Raw genomic sequence first — 17756 nt, forward strand, 5'->3', positions numbered from 1 at the left:
GCTCTCCTTCAGTCAGGCTTTACAAAGCAGCTTTCTGCTGCAGAGAGTTGTAGTGTAGATGTAAGATAAGTTTTGGGCACACTTGAGTTCAAACACTGATGTTGGTGAAATGGACTGAACTCTTTCATCAGCAAATATCAGTGTAGAAATGATCCACCTTCATAGTTTACCCAGTGATTCTTTATTTACTGGAGGTGGATTGTTGTGTTTCAGCAGTTACTAATAAACTTGGTTTACGTGAGTAACTTGTGGTTTCAGTTAAACTGTCCCTGTTATCACAGATTGTATATAAATGAAGATGGTTCACTCTGTTATACAACTACAATTGGACTCTGTAGCTTTAGAGTTTTAAGTTGGAATTGAAATTGCACAGTGACTTTTTCCTTATGACCCAAAAACATATATTTGACTTCCACCACCAACATGAAATAAAACCTCTTGTGTTTGCTGCAGACGAGTCTCAGCGGCGTCAGTATGAGGAGTGGTTGGCAGAGACGCAGAGGCTCCTGCAGATGCAGCAGCGCCTCCTGGAGGACCAGATCACTGCCCACCGCAAAACTAAGAAAGCTCTGTCAGCCAAACAGAGAACAGCCAAAAAGGCAGGACGAGCCTTTGCTGAGGAGGACGCCGCCCAGCTCCGCTACATCACCGAGCAGCAGGGGGCGGTGCAGAAACAGCTGGAGCAGGTAAATGGTTACACCTGGCCTTTCGTTAAGTGTAAGCGGAGAACAGGACCTAAAATACATTTGTGTTGTGATGTTTCCATGTTCAGATCCGGAAGCAGCAGAAGGATCATACTGAGCTGATTGAGGACTACAGGACCAAACAACAACAGCAGAGAGCTCTGCAGCAGCAGCAGCAGCAGCAGCAGCAGCAGCAACAACCAGCCGCCCAGTCTATGATGCCCGCAGGAGCACCCCCTATCCCTCAGACCCTTCTCCCACAGCCCATGGTCCCTATGCAACCCCACCCTGGTGGCCCCACTCCTGTCCGTGTCCCAAACGTCACTCCTGGTTGGACGCCAGGTGGCGGGGCTCCGGGGGTAATGGGACAGAGAATGCCACCCCATTTGCCCTCTCAGATACCCCCAGCACTGCCTAATACCCCTCAGGCCCCCACACACACTCAGCCCCCCCCAGCCATGGTGCCTGGCCTCACAGCTCCAACAGCAAGTTTCACTGCAGGCCCCCGAGGCCCTGCTGGAGGGCCCAGTGGAGCAGCAGGAGACGGAGCTGCCTCAGCTCCTCAGGTAACACATCTGGATTCATCTAGCGCATTTAGACTGTTGACGTAGTTATTTACAGCTAACTGTGCTACAGACTGGTCTATCAGTGCAACACATCCCAAATACCCCAAACTGATCTAGACCAGATCAAGACCTGCTGCTTACAGTTATGTTCATTGCTGCTGATTATAAAACTATAATTATTCCATGGTCAGATCTGATGATTTGATGAATTTCTTTAGAACTTGTGTTAATGCTGAGTGTTAGTTTATTTTACAGCAAAAGTTATTCCGGGGGAGAGTGTACTGTTCAGCACCACAGGTTGATTTAATGGAGGTCTGTCTCCACCTGCAGGTGAAATTTGATGACAACAACCCATTCAGTGAAGGTTTCCAAGAGAGGGAGCGGAGGGAGAGGCTGAGGGAGCAGCAGGAGCGACAGAGAGTCCAGCTCATGCATGAGGTAAAACAAAGAACAGTCTCCACCATCGAGAGGGCAGTGCGTCCAGACACACCTGTAAATCTGTTCTCATTCTGCTTTCAGGTGGAGCGCCATCGGGCCCTGCAGCAAAGACTAGAGCTGGAGCAGCAGAGCCTCCTGGGAGCCTCTATGGGTTCTGGGGCTGGAGTAGCAACCATGCCTCCAGCTGGAGCTCTGCCAGGTACTCGAGTCAGTCAAGCACCTGCATCTGGAGGTCCTGCAGGTCCAGTCCAGCCAGCAACTGCTCCTGGTGGGGACAGTCTCTCTCAGATGCCTTTTTTCAGCTCTGAGCTGCCACAGGACTTCCTTCAGTCTCCCCCAGCTTCCAGACCCCCACCACAGCACCAAGCTGGGCCACCATTCCCCCAGCAAGACTTCACTGGACCCCTGCACCCTGGAGTTCACCCAGGTCCACTCCCTGGGTCTGCAGCAGAGCGGGGTAGGGCCCTGCCTGAGCATGGACCCCTCATAGATGTAGCTTCTTCCAACCTTCAGACGAGGCCGAGGCCCCCAGGGCCCTCAGCCCAAGGACTTGTACGCCCATCTGGGGTAGCAGCAGCAGGAATGACTCCCTCCCATCCTGGAGGTCATAGATTTGGACACGACTCCTCTTCTTCCTCCCCTTCCACCCCTCTTGCCCCCTCCTTCCCCTGTTCCTCCTCTGGAGCCCCCACCTCCCTCATGCAGCTCTACTCTGACATTCTCCCTGATGACAAACCGAAGAAGAAAAGGAGCAGGAAGAAGGATGGAGACAGCGCCATGGAAGGAGGGGGATCCAGGACGCCGCTGTCCTCACACTCTGATGACATGACAGCCCCTCCCACTCCAGCTTTTTCTGATACTTCCTGCTCCACCCCTACTCGTGGCATAGACCAATCAGACATGCTGTTTCCTCAGAGCTCAGGTCTTGCTCCATCTTTGGAGCTGGAGAGGCAGTTGTCCGTCAGCGCTGCTGCTCAGCAGAGAGCGTCAGTCCCAGGCATGGAGTTTCAGAAAGACACCCTGACGGCAGCTCGTCTGAAGGTCAAGGTTCGGGTAGTTTTCAAACCTGTAACAATACTGTGATACCAATAATTACCAGTATTAGTATCTGTGCACAGTATTTTAACCAATAGTAATACTTTGAAAGTATTTGTTGTACTAGTATTAATTTGGTGTCTTTTCTACAGCTGGAGCGTGAGGATAGAGGAACCTGTGGGGGAGGTGTGGTGAAGATGGAGGACGGTGACTGTGAGGGATTGTTGTCTCCCTCTCCAGGAGATGCGGGGAAGGAGCTGCTCAGACACCTGCTGAAGGACAGGATGTCTCCAGCGAACACACCATCGCCCACCCCCCAGGCCCCGCTCACCGCTCGCCGCCAACTGTCTTGTGACAGCATCCGGTCTGAGGAGGAGGATCGGCCTGGTTCAAATGGCAACATGGTGAGGGAAATAAATGTGGTTTACACAGAGCAGGTCACAAAATTCTTGTTGTTTGTTTCTTCAAAATATTTAATAACCACACTTTATTAATTTAGCAGTTTCACACATTGTTACCCCTATTCCTCCAGGTGTCGACAGATAATCCAGGTCTGGATCTGCTGGATTCGTCTGGCAAGAAGAAAACTCAGCGCTGTAAGAGACCGTCCCGGCCAGAGAAGGACCGAGCTCCTCCTAAATACAAGAGGAGGAAAAAAGAGGAGGAAGAAAAGATGGTCCACTCCTCTACCACCTCATCCGAACAGCTGGTGACACACCTCAGACAGGTAAACTTACACCACCTGTCTGGTACTTTTCACTCTAAAAAAAATTTTTTCTTCTTTCATAAAAATATCTGTCCCGGCCCTAACTTTAACCCTCCCCACAGCTGTCAGTGCTACCCCTCATGGAGCCGGTTCTTGGGGTGGATCTAAGCCTGTTCCCCCCATATGGCAGCTCCTCTTTGGGAAGAAACTCCAGGCTGACGGGCTCCTTCGGTAACGCCTGCCTGGACGGAGTCAGTGACTATTACTCCCAGCTCATATATAAGGTACTACTACAGTAATACTGCAACAACACTGCATTAATACACACATTACTGCCTAGTCAGGTTAAGCAGCTAGTATTGCTAGCTCGTATAAAGGGTAATGTAAGTTGCAGTTATTCTACTTTAAAATAGTACTGGTTGCTGAATAAAATCAAATGCATATCAAAACTACAGTAAAACAAAACTAAAACATGAAACTGAATTTCCTGCTACCACCCTGATTCAGTTGAATTAGATAATCACAATTTTATTTTGTCTCCTTTTCCAGCAGAATAACCTCAGTAACCCCCCCACACCGCCGGCCTCTCTACCCCCCACCCCTCCACCTGCGGCCCGGCAGAAACTTGTGAATGGCTTCGCGACAACAGAGGAGCTGGCCCGTAAGGAGCTGACAGAGCAGGATGGTAAGAGCATCAACAATTCCAGGGTTGATGTGTGACATGTTTCTGAAGAAAGTAAAATAAACATGTACCTGTGTACCTCCCTCAGTAAAAGGTGTATCAGCTCTGAAGCAGAAGGGGGAAGAGATTCTGGATCTGAACCACACCTCCAAGACTGTTGACGTCCCCGCCTCCCTGCCAACCCCCCCTCACAACAACCAGGAAGAGCTCAGGTAAACTTCACCCACTGACAACACCTGAGGTGTCCAAGTCTTTGTTTGTTTTTTTACTTAACAAATATTAGATTTCATTTGATAACTAGACCATAGATATCTATGACCAAGATTCACAAAGAGACAAACTGTTGCTTGTTCTTTTATTCTCACTTTTTAAAAATCTGTTTATAATATTTACATCTTACAGGTTAAACTTACAGAATTTTAGACTCCTCATTTTCTACTAAAGCAGTTTAGGTGAATCATGGATCATTTACATTTATTATCTTCACATCAGAACATAATTATTCTCCATATGTTTCATGTTGTATTAAAGTTTGACCAAACCTCACTGAAAATTGAATATTTACTAAAGGTTAAAAAAAAATTATTAATAAGGTGAATTTAGAAAAGGAACGGATTAGTTGCAGTAACTTATTTGAATTCTCCTGTTTCTTTAATTCATGTTTCTTCTTCATGTGTTTTCAGGGTCCAGGAGTCGTCGGAGCGCGACAGTCCAGACGGTTTCATCCCGTCATCGTCTCCAGAGAGTGTGGCAGACATGGAGGTCAGCAGGTACCCTGACTTGTCCTTCATTAAACTGGAGCCCCCTTCGCCATGTCCATCGCCGACAATACCCATGATGCCCTGTGCTTTTGGAAAAGGTCAGAAAGAAGCAATGTAAAAGTTTGAATACTGATTTAATGAACGACTGTTCAGATAGTTGTTCCTAATAAACTGGCCACTGAGTGTGAACTAACTCTTTCTGTCTTTGTGCTTCCAGGCTCTGCAGTGAAACAGGAAATAAAGGCTGAACCGAATCATCAGGGTCCCCCATCCTGTTCCAACACCGACCTGGTTACCATAGCAATAACCCTGAATCCTGTTGCAGCCCAGGTAAATCATCTCTTTCTAAACAGGTCAAAATCAAACTGGCTTGAATGACGTGAGCAAAGGGCAACAATCCCTTTGTGAGTTTTTCAGAGATTGACTTTAGTTTGTTTCCCTGAATCTCTACAGCAAAGTCAGCATAAACCGAACCAGATTAATGGTAAATATGACGACAGGTTGAAATGCACTAGAGTCAACTTTGTAACTTTTTACACATACACAGGAGTTGACCTCAGACTCGGATGTGATACCCAGTGTTATGCAAGAAAAACAATTGTCTGTAATACAGCATAAAATGTTACACAGATTTCACATCAACACATTTTCTTTTAGTCTCTGTAAATGTAAAATGTTTACTGGTTATATCACAGCTGTGTCACAACTGAATATAAAGAAATTCTCATCTGTTCACTGTAAATAAAAGTTGGTGTAACTGAAATCGTGTGTTGTTGAGTAAAAGTTGTTCATCTATGTGTTACCAGAACGTTGCAGGTGTCATGGCGGCAATGGCGGAGCTACTGAGGGTCCCAGGTCCAGTCAACTACCAACTAAGCCGACCAATGGGCCCAGAGCAGAGCTCTCTGGCCCTGCTGGCCGGGGTCCGAGTGCCACAGACGCAGGTAGGAGCCCTGCCCACTCAGGTGATGATGCAGGTGTCAGCGAGACTTGTATCTTAAAATAATCAGGAGAATAAAGAAAGAGCAGTTCTTTCATAAATATTTATTAACATAAATATTTAATAATGTGAATAGAACTTAAAAAGTGGGGAATGGAAACATCTTTAAGAAATCATTGAAATTTAAATCAAAGTAAACTGAAATAATCTGTATCTGTAAATTTAAGTTTTTTATCAAACTAAAAGACATTTTGTCTTGTGTGTGCAGGTTTCAGCAGGCAGTAGACAGCAAAGACCACCACCTGCTGCTGGAAACATTGGTCTGTAGCCATATCTCATTACATTGTCTTCCTGTCTGCTCTACTTCTCATATTTGCTTTTTCATAATCTCTCTGCATGTGTTTTCTCCAGGTGTCAGAATGAACTACATCCAACATAGCGGCTCTGCAGCTGCCAGGCCTCAGTGTTGCAGCTACTGCAAGGTGCTGCTGGGAAATGGAGTCCGCATTGTGAAAGAGCTCAAACAGGTCAGACCCAGTAGGAGAATCAGTCAGACACGGTGTGAAACTACAGAGAGATCATAGTTTAACTCACTGTTTGTGTTACAGGATGGTCAGTCCAGACCAGGATCCACCCTGGTCTTCTGTAGCCCAAACTGCTCTGCTCTCCATACATCTGATCCTCAAAGCAGATCAGGTGGAAACAAGGTGAGATGTCCAGTTATTGGTTTTTGAATGTAGGTAACACACCTGGTTTATGTTGTCTCTAAAGGAAGTGACATACCTAGTTTGGTTTTTGGGGACTACAGAGGGATTGACCCAGCTGGTTTATAAGCTACAAACCAGTCACATGATGTTATGGTATGTGGTTGATGACATCATAGCACCTGTCTTCTTGTCTTTCCCTAGTCTGCAGTCCCCATCCTGGCATCCTGTTCTGAGCACCCCCCTCCCAGCAAAGTGCAGCACCAGTACACCAACAACATGTCCTCCATTGCTGTCCACTCCCTGTCCCTCAATCCATCTTCAGTTCCCACCTCCTCTTCCTCCCCACCACTTTCCTTCCCACCTGCCTCTGCCATCACCATGGAGACCAGACCACGCATGGATAGCCTCAAGGTGGGTGTCGATCACAGTAGAGGACTGTAAATCAGCTGAGGGATTGACGTGATAAAAGTCTGACTCTCTGACTGTTTTATAGGTAAAGGTGAAGCTGAAGCCCCACCCCCGGGCAGTACCAGGTGGAGAGGACTCATCTTGGCACGGAAAAAGGATGAAGAGCTCCCGCTGGAGACGGTGGAGCGTCAGTGTCACACTTAGCAGGTTAGTGTGTGAGCATCACGATCAGGTTGGTGTGTTAGCATACTGACCAGCTAAGCATGTTAGCATTGTCTTGCTTTTACCCAGGGGTCCTTGCATTCCTAATGAAGCGGTTGCCATGCCAACGGAAGAGGAAATAGACATACTACTAAAGAAATTGGGGGCATGTTTTCGTCCTGAGCCGTTGCCCAAAGACCAGCGGAGGTGCTGCTTCTGCCACCAGCAGGGAGATGGACAGACAAATGGACCAGCTAGACTGCTAAACCTGGACTTGGACCTCTGGGTGAGTCTGCTGTGATGTGACGGGCTCTACTCGGGTGTACTGGGCTCTAGTCTGCAGCAGAGTCTCAGTAACTAACCCGTTTGTCTTTGTGTCTCAGGTCCACCTGAACTGTGCTCTGTGGTCCAGTGAGGTGTACGAGACTCAGGCCGGTGCTCTGATCAACGTGGAGCTGGCCCTGAGACGAGGTCTGACTCTGCGCTGTGCTCACTGTCAGCAGACTGGAGCCACGAGCGGCTGCAACCGTCTACGCTGCACCAACACCTACCACTTCACCTGTGCACTGCAGGCACACTGCACCTTCTTCAAGGTAACATGGAGACACAATGCATGTCTCATGAGTCTCTCTCCAGTGTAACCGCACATATAAACACAAATGTTGCTCACGTTCATTTGCAAAGCAGATTTACCTACATCAGCTGCAGTGAGCCCACCTCTTCAGCCTCCACCTTTTTCTGTCTGTCTTCTGCAGGATAAGACAATGCTCTGTCACCTTCATAAGCCCAGGACGGTCTCTCTCAGTGGGGACAGGTCCTGTAGCGGCTCCCCCTTGTCCACACCAGGGCCAACACCTGACCCCATGGCTGTGGCGGCCTCTGACCCATACGATTCAGAGCTGCGGTGTTTCGCCGTGTTTCGGCGGGTGTTCGTGCAACGGGACGAGGCACGGCAGATCGCAGCTGTGGTGCAGCGCGGCGAGCGGCAGCACACCTTCAGGGTTGGCAGCCTGCTGTTCCGCGCCATTGGCCGCCTTCTCCCACATCAGATTAACGCCTTCCACAACAAAACTGCCATCTTCCCAATTGGTTACCATGCCAACCGCATCTACTGGAGCATGCGCAACAGCAACAGGTAAATCAGTTGCTAAGCTGTTTAGTTTTAGTTATTATTTTCCAATTAACTTTTATTTTTAAAATATTTTAGGATTCAGTCTGAAGTTTTACTTTGTGGATTTGCAGTAACCACATTACAACAGATCAGATAAACACAGTGACTGAGTCATGGCTGTTCTCTTCCAGACGCTGTAAGTACATGTGCTACATCGAGGAGATGGAGGGTGAGCCGCTGTTCAAAGTGAAGGTGGTGGAGAAAGGACATGACGACCTGATTCTGACTGGACCAACACCTAAAGGTAAACATCACCCGTGTAAGGTAACCTGTAAGATCATTAGACTCATCAAGAGACTCATCATAGATCAGGTTATTGCCGTTTACAGGATCACACTAATCAGGGTAGAAGAGCTACAACACCCTTTAGTTCAGTGTTTCCATCTTAAATATAGTAGACCAGGAAAATGAGTAACATGAGGTAATAATACTGGAGTACGGTACTTTCAGACTGAACTTGTGTACAGAAATGGAGTGAAGGTATTTGGGCTTCTGTGTCTGCAGCTGTTTGGGACCAGATACTGGAACCAGTATCGCAGATGAGAGCCTCCAGTGGATCTCTGAAGCTGTTCCCAGTTTACCTGAAAGGGGAAGACCTGTTTGGTCTGACCACATCTGCAGTGACCAGGATCCTAGAGTCTGTACGTCAAACACGCACACACACACGCGCACACACACACACACACACGTTCAAGTGTTCAGACATTAAACCTCAGACTGACCTTCTGCTTTGTGTGTGCGTCATTAGTTACCAGGGGTGGAGACCTGCGAGCGTTACATCTTTCGTTACGGCAGGAATCCTCTCATGGAGTGGCCTTTGGCCTTCAATCCATCCGGCTCGGCCCGCACTGAACCCAAACCCTGTCAGGCCAAGAGGTAGCGTTACTACAGCTGCAGCGATCAGTCGTTAATTGATCTGTTTTAGTTTAAAGGGGTTTTATATACTATACAATAGATGTACATTTTTTATTGTGTGTGCTGGTATAACCGATGTCTGTAATACATTTTCAAAGTTTAGAGTTGTCGTTACATTGGAAACACAGAAGATGCAACTCTGGATTTGTTAAAACAGTCTTACTGTTAATAACCTCCTCTCTCTGTGGACTAACACCCTCTGTCTGGTTCTCAGAACGTACCTGCTGACCAGCATTGCTCCCAGGTGTCAGGGCTCTGTAGGCTCCATCGTGGGTCTCGTTCCCGGCGTCATTTCGCTGTCTCCGGGCGAGTCTGTGGCTGGAGCTCATCAGGGACGCCACTCCAAGTCGTCCCAGTACAGACGAATGAAGGCTGAGTGGAAGACTAACGTGTACCTGGCCCGCTCTCGCATCCAGGTAAGACACACGGAGCACAGACTGAACAGTGCCAGCTGATGGACTGGTCATTCCCTGACTGGCTGTGTGTGTGTGTGCAGGGTCTGGGTCTGTATGCGGCCAGAGACATCGAGAAATGCACCATGGTGATTGAGTACATCGGCACCATCATCAGGAGTGAAGTAGCCAATCGCAAGGAGAGGCTGTATGAGTCACAGGTAACACACAAACACACACAGGTAACACACAAACACACACAGGTAACACACAAACACACACAGGTAACACAAAGTCTTGTAGGAATTTAGTTTGTCTGGTTTTTATTTTTTACTTGTTTACTTTAATGTCCTGCAAAATTTTTAAGACAGAACAGTGCAGCAAATATTTGTAAAATTACAAATAGTTGCTCAGTATATGATCTTTATGTGAGGCATGTTCTAATGACAAACAGTAGTTAACACTGTGTGTGTGTGCGTGTGTGTGCTTGTGTGTATAGAACCGTGGTGTGTACATGTTTCGGATCGATAATGACTACGTGATCGACGCCACCATCACTGGAGGACCTGCCAGGTGAGACTAACTAGTTCGGACTGCTTTAAATGTCAGTTTGTTGATGTGTCTATTTCCAATATTGAACCGTGGGTCTGTCTGTGATTGACAGGTACATAAACCACTCGTGTGCTCCCAACTGCATCACAGAGGTGGTGACTGTGGAGAAGGAGAACAAGATCATCATCAGCTCCTGCAGGCGCATCCAGAGAGGAGAAGAGGTACCACACTGATCCACCTGTCAGTCAGTTTAGTCCGAGAGGAGACGGGTTCAAATCATGAAGTTTGTAGTGACAGTTCAGCATGAGCTGGTGTTTCTATGTTAACAGTGTGTTGAGCTGCAAGAGCATACATATACAACAGGATATAGCAGAGTAGATGCATCATAATTTAGTGGAAATGACAGAAATAGAATTTAGAGTGTGAAGTGTGATTTATTAGCATGATATAGTCAAGTGTAGTTAACTATAATACAGTATGGCTGTACAGTGTAGTAAGGTGAATTCAGTGAGTAATGGATTTAAAGTTCTGCAGAAAACATGTTATAAAACTCTGAATCCAGTTCCCAGACAGAAAGGACTTAAAGTCAAACTCAAAGAATTCACTTTACATCTTTTTGTAATTGCAGGTTGTTGTTTTTTTGTGTCTTCATAGTTGTGTGATTTCTGTTGCTGACTCGTGCTTTGACATGTAACAGAATTCAGTATCATCAGAACATCCGACGTCGCCTGCTGATCAGTTACATTGAACCTGTTATTGATTAGTCTCTCTCTCTGTGTCTCAGCTGTCTTACGACTACAAGTTCGACCTGGAGGACGACCAACATAAGATCCCCTGTCACTGTGGAGCCGTCAACTGTCGTAAATGGATGAACTGAACTCTCTCTCTCTTTGTCTCGGTGCTGAAGCTGAAGCTTGATCGCCCACTTCTTTGTGGGCGGAGCTCTGCTTCATATCAGAAGTAAATAATAATAAAACTGATCGATACAGATTTGATCAGAGGTAATAATGATGGGGTTATATATTGACAGGTGGGGGCTAACGAAGAGGCTGGTCCTCTGTGTGTATATTGTGTGTAAAAACAGCACAGATGTAAATGTGAGTGTAAACGCCACTGAATTAACAGAATGTGTTGTTCTCAGAGGAGGTTTATCAGAAACTTGCACTAAAAAAATCAGAAAACAACAAAAACAGAAATTTCCAGAGAAACTTGATTCCATGAGTCGCTTTCTTCCTCCTCCTCCCTGCGTTTTGTTAATTTCCTGTAAAATAAGAGATTCTGTTTTTTGTATTTATTACTGGATGAAGCTATTTTCTAAATCCACGGTGAGTTCAAGGTCCGGCGTCGCAGCGTGTAAATATGTGTATCATAAGTTTAAACAATAAAAGACACAGAAGTTTAGAGATCACTCCACCGAGAGCTACCTTAACATCCTCATCCTCACCTTCATCACCTGCTCTTCTGTTTCATGTTCCGACTGTGAACGGACTCAAAACTTCCCGAGTGTCGGGCAGGTTTCACTGCGGCCTTCGTTTTTAGTTTGTGTTTTCTTCACCCAGCGTTTTGGCTGCAGGCGTCTGTGTGCGATTTCAGTTTTTTTTTTCTCCGTCAGGTCACTTTGTGTTGTGGAGTTCAGAGTCCTGCTGCCGTGTACATATGAGGTTTTATCAGGACTCTGCTGACGTGTACAGAAATACGACATGAAGCCTTGTTTTGTTTTTTATTATTACTGGATGTAAACAGAGTGACTATGACGATGTTTGTTTTTGGGAAAAATGTGGAATCTGATTTAGAATCATTTACAGAAAATAAAATATTTTACATCTTGAACAGATCTCTGCTGTGTCTAATTCTTAAGAGCCAAGTTCAGGTCAGATGTACAAATGTGCATCCGTACTGAACAGGTGGGGACGACTTTTCATTATCGTTTTTCTGTCAGATTTACATTGAATCAAACTTTTGATTGTGTTTAGGAGTTTTCATCGTTAATGGCAGAGTCTCCGATTGTGTTTTCTGATCAGTGTTGTTGACTTCATCCTCCGTTTCCTGGTGAGTATACTGGATTATCAAGCTGCCTTTCACATTAAAATACTACAGCAGGCTTTTATTGAAATAGTCACACTGTCATATTGTTCTAGGTGACAGAGTCTCTGGAGTTTCTCTCAAGTTAGACGCAGTTTTCATCAAACCAGAGTTAAACTTCCAGAGTTATAGATGCAGAATTCCTTTTTTGCGTTTTCTCTGCTGCAGATAAATGATAAAAACAAAAAGAGGGAATTGGGGGATAAAAGACAAACTTGTGGATGTAGCATCATGTGGTTTCCAGCTCAACGTTTTCCATCTGTAGAATCTCCCACTGTGTCAGGATTCAGAAAAAAGTTTGTAATCTTATAAAGTGATGTAAGTTCACAGGATCAGTTCAAATCAACTGAACTGGTGAACAGTGACACCAATACAAAGATTAATTAACCTGACTGAGTTCTTCTCTCCACAATAGAAATTATAAGCGTCAATTTTTATTAAAATCCTACAACTAGTGAATAAACTTTGTTGTTAATGACTGACTGTTTTTCAGGTGAAGCACCTCCTCTTGCACAGATAAAAAAAAATCTAATACTAGACGTGAACAACATGTTAATAAAGTTTTCACAGTTGAAACATGACACAAACAGAAACTCATCCCTGCTCCCACCACCAGGGGGCCTCGCTGAGCTCCGGGAATGACGATGAGGAAGTGAGAAGTCCTGCAACCAAAGGACCCGAGAGAGGTGAGCTTTAATCCAGCAGCATTATATTTTTACTGTCAAGACAAAAAAACACAAAATGAAATCTGAATGTTGAAAACTTATATAATAAATCGATTTAAACATTGATTTTAAATTGAAGCAGAAGAGAATAAAAACACCACAGTTCAATAGAAATCCTGATAAAACACTGCTGTGTCTCTGCTGATTTACTCTTACATCCAGTTTTGACAACTGCTTATTATACATAACTCATAAACGTCTTCACTTTTTATAAGCCTCTTTTTATTTATCTGGATGTTGAGTGATAGAAAATGCCTTTAAGTCCCTTTTAGTTTCAACATTCTTTGTTACTTGTGTTATGTAAAAGGTTGTCATTACCAACTTTGATCACAGTGTGGCAGCACTGAGTAAAGTTACTCCACCTAGACTAGAAAGTTGCTTTGGGAAAACTGATGGTGGTTTCATGTTGTGAAACAATCAGTAAATAATTACATATTGTCTTAAAGTGTACTTGAATAAACTTTTTAAAGAAGTTATCTGCTAATATTTTAGTGGGGTGGTGTTTTGGTTTATACTCAACAGGAGTAGATAGTAGATAGTTAACACCCATTTCCTGCTCAGCTGGTCTTTAGCAGATTTCCACCTCCAGTGTTTGTCACATCTCACACCTGAGAAGATGGAGGAAGTGGAGGAAAAACAAAAAGCACAATTTCCAGTGTCCAGCTGTGTGTCTGTGAAGAGTGACTGGTCCAAAGATTCACCTCCGTACTTAAGTAATGAACCTGGAGATGAGAGGTAAGAGACAGCGTAAGAGATGGTGAAATATATAGTCACTAGTTTGTCTTCTGCTGTGCATCAGCTGAAATCACACAGAGCATATGTTACCAATCTATTCACTTTAGGTCCCATCGTCATCTGACAAACCTTAAACAATGCTTGTAAAACGTATGATGATGTTCTATCATTTAATAGCAGCCACAGTGACCGACTTTTATTACAGTCTGTTAGAACCAGTATTGATCAAAATGAACAAATCTGCTGAAAACCTGCAGCCACTGTTTGTTTTTAATTCAAATAATGTGTGTCCAATATTTGTTTGCAGTTGTCAGGTCCCAGTGTCCAGCTGTGTGTCTGTGAAGAGTGACTGGTCCAAAGATTCACCTCTGTACTTCAGTTGTGAACCTGGACCCTCAGACACAAAGTAAGAGACAGTTCCTACTCCTTGTTTTGACAACATGTTAATATGTTTCATCTTGGCACAAACGGGTTATAAACTGGAAGCTTTACATTACTGCTAATAATTTGCAGCATAAAGGCAAGTACTACCTTAGATCAAGGAACTACTAATAAACCCAGACCAGACCTGCTGCAGCAGTAGGCTGTGAAGTGCCTCACAAAAACTCTATCACCGATCCCAAAACTCTTCAACTCGTAAATCTGAGGAGAATTCAAATTAGACATTAAATGTTAGTGCTGCACTGAAGAGTGTGGTTAGAATTAACCCCTAATGGTTTTAAAACCACTTTCTTCTGCAAAGAAATAGAAATGGTTTAAACGTCACCCAGTTCAAACTGAGCTAAGGATCCGTTACTGATGATGGTGAACTGCTGTTAGACCACAGACGCAGCACTGTCCGTGTTCATGTCCACAGAGAGAAGAGGAGTCAGGATTTAATAGAGGAGCAGATGTCCCACTGTACTTTGTGTGAGGACGTCCTGAAGGATCCAGTCTCTACCAGCTGTGGACACTGGTTCTGCAGACAGTGCTTCACTTCATACTGGGACCAGTCTGGTTCATCAGGAGACTCCTCCTGTCCCCAGTGTGGAGAAAGATCCAGGACCAGACCTGGACTGCAGAGAGTCAGTCAGACCAACACTGTACAAAGTAAGACTGAACATCTGTCTGTTGTCATTTTTAAGTAATACTGCTGTAAATCATAATAAAGATTAATGTTGACCAAAACCACAGATTTTCCTGAAAGGGGAGGATTGTCAGCTGATGTCACTGATCCATCGTCCAGGATCATTATGCTATGCGATCCACTTGATATGGTTAAATCTGGCCTACGTGTGACATAAGGACACTTGTTGTAGTGTACACTGATTTGTCTCTGGCGTTTAGCTTTTTGTGTGTATCTGGGTATCTTCCATTAGTTCTAGAGTTAGTTGCGGTGGATGTTGGAAGGGAGTTGTTGAATGTTTCCCCCACATTAGGGATCTAATGTAGATTTGAGTACAGCCACATTTCACTTTATTGAAGTTACGCCTCTCACGTGTAGTCTGATGTGGTTGATGTCAGCAGGAGACCCGTGTTCTACTACCTGCTTTACTGATTTTGGCTGTGGGTATTAAAGTATTTAGTGGCTAGTATTATAAAATCTGTACATATTGTCTGGATGTCGAATAACTTTCTTTGAACCTGTCAAACCTCAAGCACCAAAGCAAACAGCAGAAACTGGTGAGGATCAGGAATAACTGAAGTGGAAATTAGTGTTTTAATCTTGGTTGTAGCATTGTTTCCTCAGTTTAGTGGACTAGTGATCTTTTGTTTAGAGGAAACCTTGGGATGCTACTACTTCTCTTTTTAGTTATTGTTTTATTTAGTTATGAATAATTTCTGATTACTATTTATTTTTTATTCTGTTCCAGTGGACATTGGTCTGCAGGAGGTTTTAGATGAACATAAGATCAGTCTGAGGAGGAGATGTGAATGTGTGACTGAAGGAAGTGATGAAACAGGAAGTGGAACCCTCCTCAACAGGATCTACACTGAGCTCTACATCACAGAGGGACAGAGTGAAGAGGTTATTACCCAACATGAGGTGAGACAGCTGGAGACAGTTTCCAAGATGGAGACCCTCCATGACACTGCAATCAAGGTCCACGACATCTTTAAAGCCTTACCTGACCAACAGAAACACATCAGAGTGGTTCTGACGAACGGTGTCGCTGGTGTTGGAAAAACCTTCTCAGTGCAGAAGTTCACTCTGGACTGGGCAGAGGACTTGGAAAACCAAGATGTCAGTCTGCTGGTTCTGCTTTCATTCAGGGAGCTGAACCTGATCAAAGATGAGCAGTACAGTCTTCTCACCCTGCTCCATGTTTTCCATCCAACATTACAGAAGGTCACAGCAGAGCAGCTGGCTGTCTGTAAACCTTTGTTCATCTTTGACGGCCTGGATGAAAGCAGACTTTCACTGGATTTCAACAACAGGGAGGTTGTGTCTGATGTCACACAGGAGTCATCAGTCAACGTGCTGCTGACAAACCTCATCAAGGGGAATCTGCTTCCCTCAGCTCTGGTCTGGATAACTTCCCGACCTGCAGCAGCCAATCAGATCCCTCCTCCATGTGTTGACAGGGTAACAGAAGTACGAGGCTTCACTGACGTCCAGAAGGAGGAGTACTTCAGGAGGAGATTCAGTGATGAAGAGCTGTCCAGCAGAATCATCTCACACATCAAGACGTCCAGGAGCCTCCACATCATGTGTCACATCCCAGTCTTCTGCTGGATCACTGCTACAGTCCTGGAGCACATGTTGACTACAGAGCAGAGAGGAGAGCTGCCCAAGACCCTGACTGACCTGTACTCACACTTCCTGCTGGTTCAGACAAAGAGGAAGAAGAACAAGTACGATGAGGGACATGAGACGAGTCCACAGGAGCTGACAGAGGCTGACAGAGAAGTTCTCCTGAAGCTGGGGAGGCTGGCGTTTGAACATCTGGAGAAAGGAAACATCATGTTCTACCAAGAAGACCTGGAGCAGTGTGGTCTTGATGTGACAGAGGCCTTGGTGTACTCAGGAGTTTGTACAGAGATCTTCAAGAGAGAGAGTGTGATCTTCCAGAAAACAGTCTACTGCTTTGTTCATCTGAGCATTCAGGAGTTTCTGGCTGCAGTCTACATGTTCCACTGTTACACCAACAGGGACACAGAAGTACTGGAGGAGTTTGTGGGGAATTACTGTGAATATGATATCAGTGATTCATCCCAGGATGAGGATGAGGATGATGAGGATGAGGATGAGGACGGGGATGATAAGGAGCAGTGTGATAATGAAATGTCTCTGGTGGCCTTGCTGAGGACTACCATGGAAAAAGCACTAATAAGTAAAAATGGTCACCTGGACCTGTTTGTTCGCTTCCTTCATGGCCTCTCTCTGGAGTCCAACCAGAGACTCTTAGGAGGTCTGCTGGGTCAGACAGAGAACAGTCCAGAAGTCATCCAAACATCAATGGACAACTTGAAGAAAATGAACACCTACAAAATCTCTCCTGACAGAAGCATCAACATCTTCCTCTGTTTGATGGAGATGAACCACCATTCATTTCATCAGGAGATCCAAGAGTTCCTGAAGTCAGAGAACAGATCAGACAAGTACCTCTCTGTAATCCACTGTTCAGCTCTGGCCTACATGCTGCAGATGTCAGAGGAGGTTCTGGATGAGTTGGACATGAAGAAGTACAACACATCAACAGAAGGACGACAGAGACTGATTCCAGCTGTGAGGAACTGCAGAAAGGCTCGGTGAGTCCATGTAACATCTTTGTACGAATGTAGAGCTATTCTATTCAATTCCATTTTATTTATCAAATTGTTGTACAATACGTGTTTAATCAATCAACATTTTGCTATTTTTTATGCTTTGTTTTGTTTTTAAACATTTGATGGTTAAGTTTTGTATTTTCGAGTTGACAGAAATACAGTTTTATGCTGCTGCTGAATCCTTTTCTTAACAACTGGATGTTATATTAAATTTGTTGCTACAGACTTTCTAACTGTGGACTATCAGAAAGCCACTGTAAACTCCTAGCTTCAGCTATGAACTCCAACCCCTCCTATTTGAGAGAGC

At 44.9% G+C, this 17756-nt stretch overlaps 2 protein-coding genes across 12 annotated transcripts in view; both read left to right on the top strand.

The window, feature by feature from the left end:
• The window catches only part of kmt2ca (lysine (K)-specific methyltransferase 2Ca), a 49827-nt gene extending 37840 nt beyond the window's left edge, over window positions 1-11987 (top strand). For 9 of the 10 annotated variants that reach the window (XM_026362168.1, XM_026362169.1, XM_026362172.1 and 6 more), the window contains 28 exons: window positions 454-686; window positions 773-1249; window positions 1580-1687; window positions 1769-2734; window positions 2875-3126; window positions 3255-3449; window positions 3551-3712; window positions 3978-4113; window positions 4199-4322; window positions 4794-4969; window positions 5089-5201; window positions 5678-5815; window positions 6080-6131; window positions 6223-6338; window positions 6420-6518; window positions 6720-6929; window positions 7012-7133; window positions 7218-7413; window positions 7511-7720; window positions 7883-8262; window positions 8430-8542; window positions 8803-8939; window positions 9047-9174; window positions 9428-9629; window positions 9710-9826; window positions 10105-10178; window positions 10270-10378; window positions 10942-11987. In XM_026362168.1, the coding sequence (XP_026217953.1) occupies window positions 454-686; window positions 773-1249; window positions 1580-1687; window positions 1769-2734; window positions 2875-3126; window positions 3255-3449; window positions 3551-3712; window positions 3978-4113; window positions 4199-4322; window positions 4794-4969; window positions 5089-5201; window positions 5678-5815; window positions 6080-6131; window positions 6223-6338; window positions 6420-6518; window positions 6720-6929; window positions 7012-7133; window positions 7218-7413; window positions 7511-7720; window positions 7883-8262; window positions 8430-8542; window positions 8803-8939; window positions 9047-9174; window positions 9428-9629; window positions 9710-9826; window positions 10105-10178; window positions 10270-10378; window positions 10942-11034 (5438 nt within the window). In that variant the 3' untranslated portion in view covers window positions 11035-11987. The remainder of the gene's footprint in view (window positions 1-453; window positions 687-772; window positions 1250-1579; window positions 1688-1768; window positions 2735-2874; window positions 3127-3254; window positions 3450-3550; window positions 3713-3977; window positions 4114-4198; window positions 4323-4793; window positions 4970-5088; window positions 5202-5677; window positions 5816-6079; window positions 6132-6222; window positions 6339-6419; window positions 6519-6719; window positions 6930-7011; window positions 7134-7217; window positions 7414-7510; window positions 7721-7882; window positions 8263-8429; window positions 8543-8802; window positions 8940-9046; window positions 9175-9427; window positions 9630-9709; window positions 9827-10104; window positions 10179-10269; window positions 10379-10941) is intronic. The other variant, XM_026362171.1, reaches the window with a different exon arrangement.
• Window positions 11988-12860: 873 nt separating this feature from the next.
• LOC113163498 (protein NLRC3-like) overlaps window positions 12861-17756 on the top strand; it is a 228039-nt gene continuing 223143 nt past the window's right edge. For both annotated transcript variants that reach the window (XM_026362196.2, XM_033326713.1), the window contains exons 1-4: window positions 12861-12925; window positions 13554-13699; window positions 14007-14105; window positions 14556-14788. In XM_026362196.2, coding sequence (XP_026217981.1) covers window positions 13581-13699; window positions 14007-14105; window positions 14556-14788 — 451 coding nt within the window. In that variant the 5' untranslated portion in view covers window positions 12861-12925; window positions 13554-13580. The remainder of the gene's footprint in view (window positions 12926-13553; window positions 13700-14006; window positions 14106-14555; window positions 14789-17756) is intronic.

The sequence above is a fragment of the Anabas testudineus genome, chromosome 2, assembly GCF_900324465.2.
Source record: "Anabas testudineus chromosome 2, fAnaTes1.2, whole genome shotgun sequence".
NCBI classification, from domain to species: Eukaryota; Metazoa; Chordata; class Actinopteri; order Anabantiformes; family Anabantidae; genus Anabas; species Anabas testudineus.